Source organism: Etheostoma spectabile, chromosome 12 (assembly GCF_008692095.1).
Source record: "Etheostoma spectabile isolate EspeVRDwgs_2016 chromosome 12, UIUC_Espe_1.0, whole genome shotgun sequence".
Classification (NCBI taxonomy): Eukaryota; Metazoa; Chordata; class Actinopteri; order Perciformes; family Percidae; genus Etheostoma; species Etheostoma spectabile.
The window spans coordinates 3644385-3659507 of NC_045744.1; the positions used below are offsets into that span (position 1 = coordinate 3644385).

Sequence of the window (15123 nt, forward strand, 5' to 3'; positions counted from 1 at the left end):
CACACACACACACACACACACACACACACACACAGGCCAAAAGTTTGGAACCACCTTCTCATTCAATGCATTCTCTTTATTTTCACGACTATTTACATTGTAGAATATCACTGAAGGCATCAAAGCTATGACTGAGCACATGTGGAAATATGTACTTAACAAAGATGTGGGAAATGACTGAAAACGTGTCTTATATTCTAGTTTCTTCAAAGCGTACAGACTTAGACAGAACAGACTTACGGTGAGGTCATGAGCATTAAACCACACAGCAATATACAATCTCTCAGTGTGTTCAACATAAATCTAATCTGTTTGTGTACCTTGTGTACTCTAAGCTCATGAATCTCCTGAATCGAACTCCCTGGAGATCAGGTAGATATCAAGTCCTTCACACATGGCACATGGAGTTGCTGAGAAAGGGAAGAACATGCAACACATAATGGAATATGCTTCGAATCAACTGAACAAATATGAATATGGTGATAATACAAGATATATTCTTACTGCCAGCTGAAAAAGCAGTCTGCAGTGCAAGTACGGAGACTGCTGAGAAATCTGGACCATCTTCCGCAGCACTGGTTTAGCATCCACCAAGTTCTTGAAAGAAGAAGCCATTAGATGAAATAAGAGAGATCAAAACAACCCGAGCAGCATCTGAAACAGAAATTACGTTACTCATTTAAGTTACAGCGTAATTAGGAATTTTAACATGCACTGGATGAAGAGATGCATGCATCTACCTGTTGATAGTAGCTTCAAACTTCACATCTTCAAATTTGGAGATCTGATATAAATGATAAAGGGATTTAATTGTCCCATTGACAGATAAATCAGTGCCAAGTCAAATCTCAAATGATTTTGAGGAGATTTATTGATGTTGAGGTAACACACCTTGTATTAGTTTCTGTGTTATTTCCCTATACACAAAAAACGATAGGCCAACTTGTTGTGATATGATGAACCACTGCGGAAGATAATAAGAGAGCCAAATATTAGTGTCACCATTACACTGTGCATGGATTTTGACAATGAGCAGGTGCAATTGATTGTAAAACATCACACATTGGTGGACATGTTTTGCATCATAACCTTGCCTGGTATCAGGCACTCTGGTTGCTGTGCACCGCTTTCTCCAGGTGAGTTCGGGCCCCCTCGCTGTTCTCAAACCGGGCGTAGCTGGAGGTGTGTCCGGGCCTCGACCGGAGGTGTGTCCGGGCCTTGACCGGAGGTGGCCTGTACTGAAACACTGCCTGCAGACAGTGGACACACAGACGGTTCTTCGGCGGACTAGACGTACGGAAATGTTCTGCAAAGCCCAGCAGGGCTAGGCACCTGGGCTCCGGGGTCTCTGTACTCGCTGCCATCTTCAAGAGTCCGAAGACATAGCTAGCTAACAACAACAATATGTACTACATTTTACGTTGGACCAACGTCCGCCGAATTTGTCCCTTCACGTTGTCAATGTCTACCCTAGACTGTAAAAAGGGTTTCTACCTCAATTCGTTCTTATTGCACAGCCATAGCTCACGCTTTTCCCTGACATTTAGTGCTAGCGCAAAGCTAGCAAGAGGAATAACAACTTCCGGTTTTTATCTTCAAAATAAAAACACACAAATAAAAGTTAAAACCTAATACACGTTTTTGAGTAATTCAAGTTATTGCAGTCATTGCGATACATTGCCTCGAAACAGGTATTTCACGATATAGCTATATACGTTAGACATGGTAGTTTACTACGATAATGGTATAAATGACCAAAATGCCATTTTTATTTTGAAGAGGGATAGTCAAAAGAATTTCACTTAAAGTGTCCGTTTGTGTTCCATTCATCCATGGTCCCCTGCCATAAAAGATAATCACGTAGTGCTTCGCTTTCTTGATATTAAATATTCTAGCTAACGTTACACCATTTGTAATGTTTGTCCTTGTCTTGACCCCAGTGATAAGCAAACGGTAAATTGTTGTCTTCAGGAGAAACGCAATTACTGGAACTAATGTTTTGCAGTTTGAGTTCTAACCGAGAATATGTATAAGTGGGACCTTTTGCGGAATTTACTATTCACTTAAAATGTCACGTCCAATTCACGCCCCGCGCTCGTTGCTGACAATTGGCAAGTTTGGCTGAGAGCTGAGTACCGTGCACAGCGACTACGGAAAATGCGTAAGTCGACAGAGAGCGGGGCTCGGTTCATTTAACTTGTCTGTCCATGGGCGGTGGTAATATGTATTATATTAACAGCAGTGTTACAGTTAATTAATTTGACTTATTTTTTGTATGACGATATTTTGTATCGTGATATCGCGAGAATCCAGCTGCCGTGCAAGGTAAGGAAAACAGGAATTATTCCAACCTATTCAAAGATTCTCTGTAACTAGCTAGGCTCCCGTCTTTTCCCTATTATACCTGAATGATAACAGCTTTTTGTAACGGTACGTGTGTCCATTTCGACAGCTGTCGTCTGCAACAAGCGTAGAAACGCATCTTTTAGCTAGCTAGCTAGCTAAAAGATGCTAGCTAGCACTGTTCAATGGCTAGCTAGTTAGCTAGCTATCTTGGATAAGTCTAAAATAGCAATAACCCATCTTCTGACATTATCGGGTTTTCCACTTACTTTCCACAGTGGAGATAAACTGGCAAAATGGCGAAGCGGAGGATCACACAGGAAACCTTTGATGCTGTGGTCAGGGAAAACATGGAGGAGTTTGAGATGGGTCCTGATGAGGCTTTGAGGGAGGCTGTGGAGCAGTTCGAGTCTCAAGGTAAGATAGAAAGCACAAGGACTGGTAGATGATTAATGTACAGTTTTGTTGTTCATTGTTGAAATAAGTTGTATATTGACTCTATGAATGAGGCCAAGCCTGTTATGATCTACAGAATCAGAATGACACAGGTGAAGCATCAAATGCAAAATATCAAGATAGATAGATAGATAGATACTTTATTCATCCTGAAGGAAATTTTAGGCATTCAGTAGCATGACAATCATAACACAACAAACACATATCACACATACCTAAGAATAAAAATAAAATTGAAAATCACTCATAGAAATGCAATGACCATTGTAAGGTGAGATACTTTGGTAGACTGTGTGCAATGATGATAGTGCAAAAGTGCACAGTGCAGGGATTTCACAGTGCTGTAGATCATGATAAAATATTGACTATGACTATAAAAAATAAACATAATAACCTATAAACTGACTGTCTGAATAAGAACCTTGCAGACATAGACACTATGTCTACCTTTGCACTTCAAAAGAAGGGAAATCATTGATGACAGATTGCAGATGCTTGGGTCAGTTAAACCTAAGAAACTGATTTATCATGGTAGAGGAATGGTTTCTCATGACACATCTCACTGGAGGCCTCATGATCAATATCCATATTGGAATAATGCTTAGGAAATATGTAGCCATTTTATTTTGGCAATGTTATAATTTTAATTTCCCTTGTATTCCAAAATGACAATAGCTGTCTCGTGAACATTCGGATCAATGAAAACCCTCTAAGTGGCCTTACAGACTGCCATATATAAGCATATCTTTCCCTTTATGGGTAGTTTAAGAAATTAATTTTCCTTAATTAAATGGAGGCTTCTGTCTTGAATAATGGTCCACTTACCACACAATGTTAGGCTGCAGTGGAACTGAAACTCTTCTAAAGGTCCTCCTCAGATATTTGATATTCTTACATCCTACATTTTTGGTATTCCACCCCATATAGTTTGCAGCTTTAAATAAGAGAACACACTCACATGCATGCTTACTGAATTATGCTTTGTTTTAATCTTTTCTGTTTTTGTACTTGCTATTTTGTCGTGTGTCAAAGCATTAACCTTAATCTCATGTGTGGATGCAGGTGTTGACCTCGGTTATATAGTAAAAGCAGTAGCAGCTGCATCATCTGATGACAAACAAGAAGAGCAATCACACAAGGTCTTACAGGTAAGTCCTGTTATTGCGAAAAGGGATCACTGACTGAAAAAGTGTCAACATCTCTTCATCACCTTTTTTTTTTCTCCCCTTCCTCTTGCAGGCTTTGGATTCCCTCCGCATTGGAAAAGACTCCGCCAGCGTGGAGGAAGCGACGGCAGACATGAAACGCTTCACTGAGCATTGCTCGCTTGAGTTCTCCCAGAGGTATCTGGCTGCCCAAAAAGACGCCTACCCCGTCATCCTCTCTTACTGCAAAAAGAGTGCGGGGGAGCGGGAAGCTGTAACCGCCCTGTCCGCTCTGGCTGCACTGACAGATGGACAGCCGGACTTGTTGGATGCAGAGGGTCAGCGGGTGCTTTTGAATGTCCTTAAGAAGCACGAGGCCAATTCCTCTGTGTTGCGTGTAGCCATTCGCACTGTGCGTCACTGCTGTTTGAAACATGAACAAAACCGGCAGGATTTGGTAAAAGGTGGCGTCCTGCCTCTGTTGACCGGTGCCGCCGCACAACACGGTGGATGTGCTGAGCTGGTCATGGAGGCCTCGGCTGCTCTCAGGACCATGACCTTTGACGATGATATCCGAGTTCCGTTTGGGCAAGCTCATGAACACGCCAAGATGATTGTTCTTCAACACAACGGACTGAAGGTTTTGATCGAGTCTGCAGAAGGTAAGGCCGGTTAACCCTTGTATTGTCCTCAGGTCAAATTTGCCCCATTTAAAAAAAAAAAAAAAAAGAAGAAAAAAAATTCTTTATCAGAGAAGTGGGTTTCTTTCAAACAAATTTTGAGAAAAATAACACAGATTGTTCCACACAACGCTCTTCTCAAACATAAAAATAAAACGGTGATTTTAATTCTGATTCTGATTCGTACTCTGGAGTTCATGTCCGGTTTGAAAGTAAAAGTAAACGGGGTGTGAGTCGCGTTTGGAGAAAAAAGCAATTTCTTTAAATTTGGATGTTTTATTGAATTTTATAGCATAAAAAAAAAAAGTATGAAAGACTTTTGAGAGAAGTGGCAAAAATGTCCGCAAAAGCTTCAAAACCATGGGGAAAAAAGACAAAATCATCAGGGGGAAAAGCAACAAAAGTTTTGAAAAAGACGACCAAAACATTTTTAATAATGAATAATAGTAATTTCAGAAAAACTAAAAGTTGCACTGTCAACAGGCAGACAACACAAGGGTTAATGGCTAGTTTAGACTTCTCTTTATTAATCCTTTTGGGATGACACCCGCAAGGAAATTTCCAGCAGCAGTTTTCAGCCGCTTACAAAAAAGGTATAAAAGTATATAATATATATATATAATATACATATAATATATATATATACTATATATAATAAATAATATATATATATATATAATTATATATTATATATATATATATATATATTATATATATATATATATATATATATATATATATATATAGAGAGAAAAAAAACAATATCAAATAACAATAAGAACAATAAGACCTTTGGCTATGAAAAGACCTTTACCATAAATTATCAGTTAAGAGCAGTTGGATTGTCCAGGTATGTATATGAGGAGATTATTAATTACTTAATTGCACAATAAAAGAGTGGCTACCACTCCTTCTCTTCCTTCCTGTACTCTACTGTCCTCTTCACCCTATTTCCACCTCCCCCTGAGTGAGGAGTGGTAGAGTCTGATGGCATGAGGGACAAAGGAGTCCTTGAGTCTGTTGGTCCTACACTTGGGAAGGAGCATCTATGTGGGTGTTTAGCATAATAACAAATCATATGTTTTCTCATGTGATTTTGATTCCTTTACTGTAATTCGGTTATCTCCTGTGCTCCGCCCTCCCAGCTCACCTCGGTAATACTTCTGTTCTGAGAGAGCTGTGTGCGACGTTGTCCCATCTGGCCGTGAGGAACGAGTTCTGTCAAGACATCTGCGATCTGGGAGGATTGAAACTCATCATGACGCTGCTTGCTGAGAACTACGAGACACCTGTAGGCTGCTAAAAACAAAGGATTGCAATACAAACTGATTCAGCTTCTGTGTTCCGCTCACTAAAACTGTTTTTCTCCTTTTTACAGGAGCTGGTTCGGCAGGTCCTGAGTGCAATACGAGCCATAGCAGGCAATGACGACGTGAAAGATGCAGTTGTTAATGCTGGTGGGGTGGAGCTCATTGTCATTGCCATGAACAGACACATGAGCAACTCTGCTGTGAGTTTAATGTCAAGTGACTGAATAGGTTAGATCTAGCATTTAGCATACACATTTTAATACACATCATTTTTAGTTGAAGGAAAATTGATTTGAGTTCTAAATGAATAATGCAAATGTCCTAAGATGATGTTGCCGTTCTGCTGTAGGTGTGTGAGCAGGGCTGTGCATGCCTCTCTGTCCTCGCTTTGCGTAAACCAAACAACTGCAAAGTCATTATGGAAAATGGAGGTGCCTCAGCTGCTCTGCAGGCTATGAAGACGCATACTGATAAGGTCAATGTGCAGGTAATATTAGGTCATTATAATAATGAATACGCTTATTTAGAAAAACAAAGCATAGGAGAATCTAATCTCAATCTCCCTGTTTTTTTTTTTTTCTTCTAAACAGAAAAAGGCATGTATGCTGTTGAGGAATCTGGTCTCACATATGAGCAACTTAAGCCAACCAATCCTGGATATGGGAGCAGAGGCCCTGATAACCCAGGCCCTGCAGACGCATGAAGACTGTGGTGACGTGGGTAAAGCGGCCCTCAGAGATCTGGGATGCCACGTGGAGCTCAGAGAGCTGTGGACCGGCAAAAAGGGCAGCCTTACCTACTGAAAGTAGAGGAGAGCATCACTGTACACCCTCACTATAAGTTTGCTTGAAAAGCAATTTAAGGCAAGATGAAATGTTATCTTGGCATACATAGCCAAGAGGTTGAGCAGATGCACCTACCCAGCTAGACGTAGCGATGTAGAAAAGGCTTGTAAGTAGGTCACCAGTCCCACACAACGCTTTCGAGAGATTGAATGTGTTCCAGTCCTTTTTCAGTTTTTTTTTTTTTTTTTTATTCACAATTTCATATATGTCATTTATGTTAATAAGATGTTCATTGGTGTGTTTTGTGTCATGGCTAAATATAAATAAATCTATTTGCTGTCATGCAAATAGTTTAAATGCATTCTTGTGCAGATTTCTTTACCATGTTGGCAAAGCCAAATTTTAAACAAGTATCGCATGCTGCTCAATTTTACTAGATAATAAAGCATACATAATTTTGATCTAAACATGTTCCTATTGATGCAATATTACTATCTAAAACTGAAATATATTATAGACCTACCACGTATGTATATTTTGCATAATTATGATGAACATTCACTTTTGGTGGTTCACCTTTATGTGGCTGGGTGCAGACGTCAATGACTGTATAAACTAATTAAAATAGTTTTACAATCTGTGGTAGATTACCATAAGGTATCTGGTAAGACTGAGTACTTCAGGGACAAGAAAAACTAAGAGAAACCAGCTCGTTGCTAAGTGTCTCCTGCTCACGCCCCCTCTAACTGACCAATTCAAACATGCCCCTCCCGTGGATGTAACTGTCTATGTGTAAAGCATAGACAGTTAAAGAAATGGATCAACACATCCCGTTGCTCTGGACGGAGACCAGTGAAGTCTATTAGAAGTACTTTTCCGGTGATGGCTGAGCGTTACTGCGCAGCCTCCAACTGAGCTTGACGACGTAGATGTGGTGTTAGCAACGTGTCTGAAAGTTGTAAGTCTTCTGGTAGCTGTGCAAGAGAAATCTCAATCATTCCCAATCAGCAGAGACGGAGAGCGTAGGTATATGTCAGGAGATAACATAGGCACAGGCTAATTATTGTTAACTAAAATGCTAGTTAACATTAGTAATTAAACTTAAATAGCTAACGTAAATCCAAACTGTCTGCGAGCTTACCCTGTACTGTACGGTGATTCATCTTCTGTGCGACAGTAAGTGGCGTGGTTATGATACAATCGTTAGCCTATTTTTACAAAAACGTCTGCTACGGAGCCATAACGTGAGCTACAAGGTAATGGAGCCTTTTATACATTGTTGTTTTTCTTTAGAAATAAATAAAGGAAAAATAGAGTCTTTAAACGCTTCAGATGTAAAGTTATTCGCTGTCAAAGTGACGTCAAAATGAATGGCAGTCAATGGAATGCTAACGGCGGGTGATGGCTTGGTAGTGTCAAAATGGCGACATAGTGAGCGTAGCTTAGAGAGAAGAGGCTTTAGCTACCCTCTTGGTGAAAAGGAAAGGCCCCTCCTTGTTCAGACTTCATTTCCCAGAATGCCACTAAGGTCGTCCTTGTCAAACCTCAACTGTGGCCAGTCAGGTCGCTGACGGGAGTAGCTAGTAACGGTGGAAATAACACAGCATGGACGAGAACACACATAAAGTCACTGCAGAGCTAATGAATATGAGAAATGTGTTGAAGACAGTGCCTTCATTACCAGAGGAGACTTTTTTTTAAAAGACATAAGCGCACTATTTATATTTCCACAACGCTGTCGACGAGAGTAACTAACATTAACGTTAATGTAGCAGTAAGCTAACACTCAGCTGGCTAACATTACTTAACCTGCTATTTGGCTAACTTGGAAAAAGATTTCTGAAGAACCTTCTAGCAACTCGAAACAACGCATTAAGTGAGGGATATCAAAGCAGCAGAAATCTTCCTGCTGGTGTCAAATTTGTAAGGTAAGAAATGTTGTGTGTTTGTAAGTAACTACTGACAGCTAACTGGCGGCTGGGTAGGTCGGCTGTGTTAGTGGACAAGTTTCGACAGGACTGGTGAGTTCACCAGCCGGGGAAACATGAGAAGTTGGTGGTAATATATTTAATGAATGAACTAGACATTTATGAACGTAACCACACCCTTTTTGTATGTATGTCGTGTTGGTGTTAGCACAAATAATTTTCTTATGAACTATAATATAAAATTTCAAGGTGCCACAAGGCTGTTACTAGAGAACTATAGCCTAACGTGACAAAGAAGTAAAACTGGCAGGAGGTAAGCAAAATAACACCTTATAATATTAGGCAGTCCACTACAGAAACACCACAGACTCTTTCAAAAATGCCAAATGTGAGGATTAGCTAGCTTTCTCTGTGCTATATCATGAATACCAGTATGTTATACTGCTGTCTTTTATTATCTGCTGGCTGTAAAATGAATTGCCCCCCCACAGGGATCATAAAGTTAACTTATCAGTGTAAAGGCTACATATTTGGGTTTTGAGCGGTCACTTAGCAAACCATATGAACCCTTAGTTCTGGCAAAACTGTAACCACTATTTTCTGAAATTTTGTACTTAAAAAAGACATTGCTCTTTTACTGATGCCCACTCAACTTAAAGGACAGGTTGTTCAGACGTTTCTAGCAACAACTTGATCTCACACTGATGAGTTTAAGACTATTAATCCACAGGGACAGCTCCACTTCTCCATTGCTTTGTATATAGAAGATCATAGATGACAAGTAGTGCTGGGCAATATATCGATATTATATTGACATTGATGTCATATGAGACTGGATAAATTTTGGATCTGGCGTTGTCTTTTCCTGGTTTTAAAGGCTGCATTTTTATTATTTGACTTTACCCACTTAGTCATTGTATCCACATTATTGGAGATTATTTATCATTGTGTTGATATTTTGCGAAAGCAGCAATAGTCAACCCTACAATATCGGCGCAATATAAAAATGATTTTTGATTTTCTCCATGTTGCCCAGCTCTACTGACAGGTGGGGAAAAGGTTCTGCAGCCAAGCCTGCGGCACACCAATCAGGCATAGCTAGCAGTCAGGAACAAGGACCTGTAAAATGATATGCATGGGACTGGGGGCTGCTGGGAGGGGTGAGGGACAGAACCAGAGCAAGGACAGTGGGTGAGGTGAAAGGGGACGGATTACCGTAGGCCTGTGCTTATTTGAGGATCTGGAATGGAGCCCTGCTGTTCTCCTCACTGTTGCTTAACTCCCTAAATCCTGATGTTTCAAGTGGAGTTCCCCCCACCCAATAATGTTAACGATTATTCAGTATATTATTAAAGTAATATCGGACTACAATTGGAAATAAGCCCTCAGGCCACAATCTGGCATTTTTACGTGTAGTATTGCACATGTTCAATAATGTGCATTGTCCTGAAATATTAAGTAAATAAATAAAAATAATAGTTATGGTCCTTGTTTTGAAGCTGGATAAACCTTATATTTAGTGAAGCATTCACATTAAAGGTGGCTGCACTGTAACATTCAAATGAATAATCTAGTACTGTAAAAAGAAAATTAGAACAGAATAATCATTTATTTATATATTAGATATAACAAAGTATTGTCTCTAGAGCACAAACTGCAATGCTGACAACAGCAAATTTACCCTGAGTAGTCCTTTAAGGGGTTTCAGGGGGTCGCCAGCTATTTCTTTTCACTATAATTCCATTCATAAGTAACACAATGACAGAATGTATGACTATTTTGGTCACGGGTTTCATACACTTTCTGTGATAAAAAACATCTAAAAGCAAAAATCCTATCATATATCCTATCAGGGAAAAAAATCGTATCAAATGTTGGTCGTTGGTCTAATTTGTGTAAGTTTAGGGACATGAAAAGGTTTGTTAACCACTGGCTTAATCCATCAATATATCAGTCAAATAGTGATTGCAGCCCTACGAAACACACACACACACAACGTTAAGCACATTCTACTGGACTTCTACATATTTACAACTTTTGAATTGAAGTGTTGAATTGTTACTGTGATTTTAAAGTGAACTTTGTCACTTGTGCGGTATGTAACAATGGACCAGTGAGCCGGTGGGGGTTGAGGGTCTCGTGGACTGGTGAGTTGTCCAGTAAAAGGATTAGATAATGTCATGATAATGTTCTTCCTTTGAAGTCCATCTCATGCAAGTCTTTGTTGACCACATGGGCAACAGTGTCTTGGTTGTACAAACGTGCTAAGACTATCGTATTCTTGTTTGTTGGTTTTTCGAGCTTTGCTCAGACAGACACCTTTCACCTACAGTACAAGTCCTCAACTCTGTCCTTTAAGAGATATTTTCGGCATAACTTACTGTAGTTTAGCGTGACCATATTTAGATTTCCAAAACAGAGGACACTCGGCCGGCCTCGAAACACAAATTGAGACAGGCTTCTCAGAGGTAAATGAACATGCTTTATTATGCCACAATGGTATGAAAATAACTTATAATAAAATAAAATATGTAACAACCTGTAACAAAATAATAACTCTTCTCAAATAAATAAATATGAAATAATGTTTTAAATAGGACTTATTCTGTGTCAGCTTCAAAATCCAACTTCAACTAAATATCTCTTAAAACCTTTTCAGTGTAATAAGATAAGGTTTTTTTGGGTGTCCATGTGACCTTTGAGTTCTCCAGCACCTTTATAAGACATTGAAACATTTGTGCTAGCTTTCCACACGGTGTACTCCGCCTCCCACATGTCCCGACCGGGACGGTACGTGGAAACTTTTTTTTGCAGTTCAACTGTGAAGCTGCACTTACGCTTCTCCATTTTGTGTGCAATGCTGCTCCCCTGTCTGATCTGCTCCCTGTGTGTGCTCCCTGTCTGATCTGCTCCCTGTGTGTGCTCCCTGTCTGATCTGCTCCCTGTATGGACTCCCTGTCTGATCTGCTCCCTGTATGGACTCCCTGTCTGATCTGCTCCCTGTATGTGCGCGTTGCAGAGCTGCCCACAAGGCAGCCTCTCGGGAATTACGTCGCACAACAAAGTACCGTAATATTGTATGCAAAGCGCCAGTCAATTTAAGTACTCATTTAATGGTCCCATGAAAAACAGTCAAGACTGGACATTTTCATGAATTCATAACCCCCCAGAAGTGGACATGTCCGGGCAAAAGAGACTGTTTGGTCACCCTACTGTAGTTCTACTTTGCTTAGTGTCTTTACATAGCCGTAAGGTGTGGCAGTTGGTTAAAGTTAACAGGATTATTCTACAGGGAAGTATTTAAGAGGGGGAGGGGGGATGGTTATGTTTTCCTTTTTTAATCATAACTGCCCTCTCTCTGTTTTTCACATTTTTTACTCAGCAAGGGGTGTGCAAACAAACTACTAAACAAGACTACATTTCTGTGCCTGCAGGTTTACACAGGGCCAGATAGATGCTATTCATTGCCACATGATGAAGTCAATGTACTGTAGTTATACTCCTGCACTGGCAGGCATTTGTACTGTAGACAGTGTTGACGTGACTTGCTTGTCACTTGTTTAGGGTCCAAAATCAGCAGCGTTTACCAGCCAAATGCTGGTAGATTTGCTTCACTTACCAGCCAAAACACAATGGTATTCTATTAAGTAGCTGGTCAAATTTGAATATTCACCAGCCATTTGGCTGCTGGACAAAAAAGTAAATGTTGAGCCCCACACAGAAGCTTTGCTACCAAAATATCTTGTCAATTATTTTATATTTAGGCTAACTTAAAACCTCTGTTTCTCCCTCTGACCTATCCCTCTCCCCCCTGCAGTGTTTGAATTAAGGAGCATGCTCAGTGGCAGCAGTGTGTAGGCCTCGGGGATGGGGAGTGGAGTCCAGGAACAACGGGCATCACTCGCGCAGGGAGAAGTGCTGCCGCTGGCTTCCTCCAGTCAGTCAGAAGTAAGCAATGAGGTCACATTTTATAGACATGATCCTACCTTCAACACTTAAAGAAAACATCCACCAAAACATAACGTGTGTGTTTTTTTTTTTCATTTGTGAATTTAATTCAAAAATAATAGAACCCTTTTGAGAAATGACTTATGTAGAATAAACAAAAGATGGGTAATAACCTGGTAATCTAAAATTATAGTGGCATTGGAATGCTATGTTTTTTTTATATTTTATTATTCAAAGGAAATTCTCTCTGCTGTATTCCGTGTGAAAGAGATGAACTGAGCTGGGATTAATAGCTTCGTGGCCTCTATTTTTGGTTCATTTAAGGCCGTCTGCTCTCATTTCTAGTGATTTGTGAACTGGTTAGGCAGATCATCTACTATCTTTTCATAACTCCGGTTTAATCATCAACAGCATCTCAAAGACTTTTTTTTCACATAAGGAGGCAGTTTTTACAGGATTCTCTGTGTTGGTGTGTGTAACCCTAAATGTGATTCCTCCATCCTGAAGCACACCCGCCCTGTCCTCAACTCGCTCTTCTCTGGGGCTTTAGCCGGGGCTTTGGCAAAGACAGCTGTCGCCCCATTGGACAGGACTAAAATCATCTTCCAAGGCAAGTGGTATTCTCTGCTGAGATACAAGTGGAAACTTTTTTTTTTTTAAATTAGAACTGACCCACATGGATGCCATGGAAGTATATCTCGAACTAAACTGAGTTGCTCTTGCATTCATATCAGTTTGAATATTAGAAAATGTGTCATGACTTACAGAAACACTAGAGACATCTTATTTAAATTGCACATATGTTTTGTTTTTTAGTGTCTTCAGCAAGATTCTCCGCCAAGGTACGTTTGATCTCAAACATAAAGTCAGTTTCTTGGTAGAACAATTTTCTGATTCTCATTCATAACAAGAGATTCCTTCACACCCATCTACACGGAAATAGATTTTCATGAATCAATCATGAGCAGGTATGTGTTTGTGTGTACACACTACATTACAGGAGGCCTACAGGTTGATCTACCGCACCTACCTGAAGGATGGCTTCTTCAGTCTTTGGAGGGGGAACTCCGCCACCATGGTGCGAGTCATCCCATACGCTGCCATCCAGTTCTGTGCACACGAGCAGTACAAGAGGCTGCTGGGAGGCTACTATGGCTTCCAGGGGAAGTAAGTGTCCTGTTTATACTGGTAGACTACTGCTACTCAGGTCTGTTGGCTTATCTATTGACCTTTATCTTGTTTGGTCTGAGATTGTTTTTATTAAGCTCATTTGGTGTTGAAGAAAATTATGGCAATATGTAATAGGGAATTCAATAAGTCAGAATGCGGCGCAGCTGTGCTCAACTCCATAGCAAAAGCTCAACAGGAGAAGCCAGAGATCAAAATAAGTGTTCAGGTATTAAGCGTCATCAACGAATCTATTTCCTTCTAAAATGTCTGGTGTAATCGGTAACACCGGTGTCGTCACAGGTTTATTAACCAGTGGCAAAACACCCTTACTGTGGCATATCTAGGCATGTCAAGGATGTTAGCTTAGCTGACATCCATGGGGTGTCAGCATGTGGGGTCCCGCAGGTCGTTCATCCCGGCCGCTGTCACACTCTACAACACCTGCACTACCTGATAATGTATGTGATAATGTAGTTTCTGTTCCTGTTTTTTAATTACTCCACACACTCTCTTTATATCTTTATTATCTGTATTTATGTTTTTCCATTACAAGTACTTACTTTTTCAATATTACTTGTGGTCACAGGTCAATATCATTTATATTATGGTTACTTCCTTTTGCTATATTATTTAATTACATATCCAGTTTAATTTTAATGTCACTTACTTACACTGCAATATTTGTTTTTGTACTATGGCAACTGTACTTTAAAATACCTTTCTATTTAATGCCACTTTACATTCATTCAATACCTTTTGCTCATTGCCTGTTGTTTGTATGTTCACTTGTTTGTTTTTTTGCTTTTTACTGTAGGAAACTGCTGCTGCTGTAATAAGGGAACTTCCCCACTGTGATATGAATAAAGTATTATCTAATCTAATCTACATACAATTGTTTTCCTCTGTGTTCCAGAGCTCTGTCTCCATTTCCGAGGTTACTGGCCGGGTCTATGGCTGGTACCACGGCAGCCATGCTGACCTATCCTCTGGACATGGTGCGAGCTAGGATGGCTGTAACGCCAAAGGAAATGTAAGGTCATCTTTATCTGCCAATACGGGCTTTACTGTGATGCCAGATTAGGAGCAGGAGCAATTTTTGCTTCTCCAGTTTCACGCTCATGCCTCCCCTGTTTAGGTACAGCAACATTCTGCACGTGTTTGTGCGGATATCCCGAGAAGAGGGCTTGAAGACATTGTATCGAGGCTTTAATCCCACCATGCTGGGTGTCATTCCCTATGCTGGTATCAGCTTCTTTACCTATGAGACACTGAAGAAATTACATGCAGGTAACGCACTACCACTGCCAAGTCGAGATTTAATTGTCTATTGATCCACAGCCCCTTTCTTTCACACCTTT

At 40.2% G+C, this 15123-nt stretch overlaps 3 protein-coding genes across 8 annotated transcripts in view; 2 read left to right on the plus strand and 1 right to left on the minus strand.

The window, feature by feature from the left end:
* The window catches only part of mau2 (MAU2 sister chromatid cohesion factor), a 19970-nt gene extending 18885 nt beyond the window's left edge, over positions 1-1085 (minus strand). For 4 of the 5 annotated variants that reach the window (XR_004334450.1, XR_004334449.1, XR_004334447.1 and 1 more), the window contains exons 1-3: positions 741-1085; positions 505-654; positions 321-410 (exon numbers count right to left, since the gene is read on the minus strand). The gene's annotated coding sequence lies outside the window, so the exon portion shown is untranslated. The remainder of the gene's footprint in view (positions 1-320; positions 411-504; positions 655-740) is intronic. The other variant, XR_004334448.1, reaches the window with a different exon arrangement.
* Positions 1086-2062: 977 nt separating this feature from the next.
* armc6 (armadillo repeat containing 6) lies at positions 2063-6796 on the plus strand. The gene is made up of 8 exons (XM_032532179.1): positions 2063-2325; positions 2622-2760; positions 3862-3947; positions 4039-4606; positions 5770-5915; positions 6003-6134; positions 6284-6421; positions 6525-6796. The coding sequence occupies exons 2-8, from the start codon at positions 2640-2642 to the stop codon at positions 6735-6737; spliced, it is 1404 nt and encodes a 467-aa protein (XP_032388070.1). The 5' UTR covers positions 2063-2325; positions 2622-2639; the 3' UTR covers positions 6738-6796.
* A 1450-nt stretch (positions 6797-8246) lies between these two features.
* slc25a42 (solute carrier family 25 member 42) overlaps positions 8247-15123 on the plus strand; it is a 7997-nt gene continuing 1120 nt past the window's right edge. The window contains exons 1-7 of one of the 2 annotated variants that reach the window (XM_032531543.1): positions 8247-8647; positions 12465-12595; positions 13103-13205; positions 13412-13437; positions 13596-13762; positions 14679-14795; positions 14901-15052. In XM_032531543.1, coding sequence (XP_032387434.1) covers positions 12515-12595; positions 13103-13205; positions 13412-13437; positions 13596-13762; positions 14679-14795; positions 14901-15052 — 646 coding nt within the window. In that variant the 5' untranslated portion in view covers positions 8247-8647; positions 12465-12514. Of the gene's footprint in view, positions 8648-12464; positions 12597-13094; positions 13206-13411; positions 13438-13595; positions 13763-14678; positions 14796-14900; positions 15053-15123 lie in introns of both variants that reach the window. The other variant, XM_032531542.1, reaches the window with a different exon arrangement.

Excerpts from the sequence above, each read along its gene's own strand:
- armc6 (XM_032532179.1), top strand. The coding sequence starts at position 2,640 with ATGGCGAAGCGGAGGATCACACAGGAAACCTTTGATGCTGTGGTCAGG. Across the intron at positions 3,948-4,038 it reads AATCACACAAGGTCTTACAG|GCTTTGGATTCCCTCCGCAT; the intron begins GTAAGTCCTGTT and ends TTCCTCTTGCAG. Across the intron at positions 6,422-6,524 it reads CTGATAAGGTCAATGTGCAG|AAAAAGGCATGTATGCTGTT; the intron begins GTAATATTAGGT and ends TCTTCTAAACAG.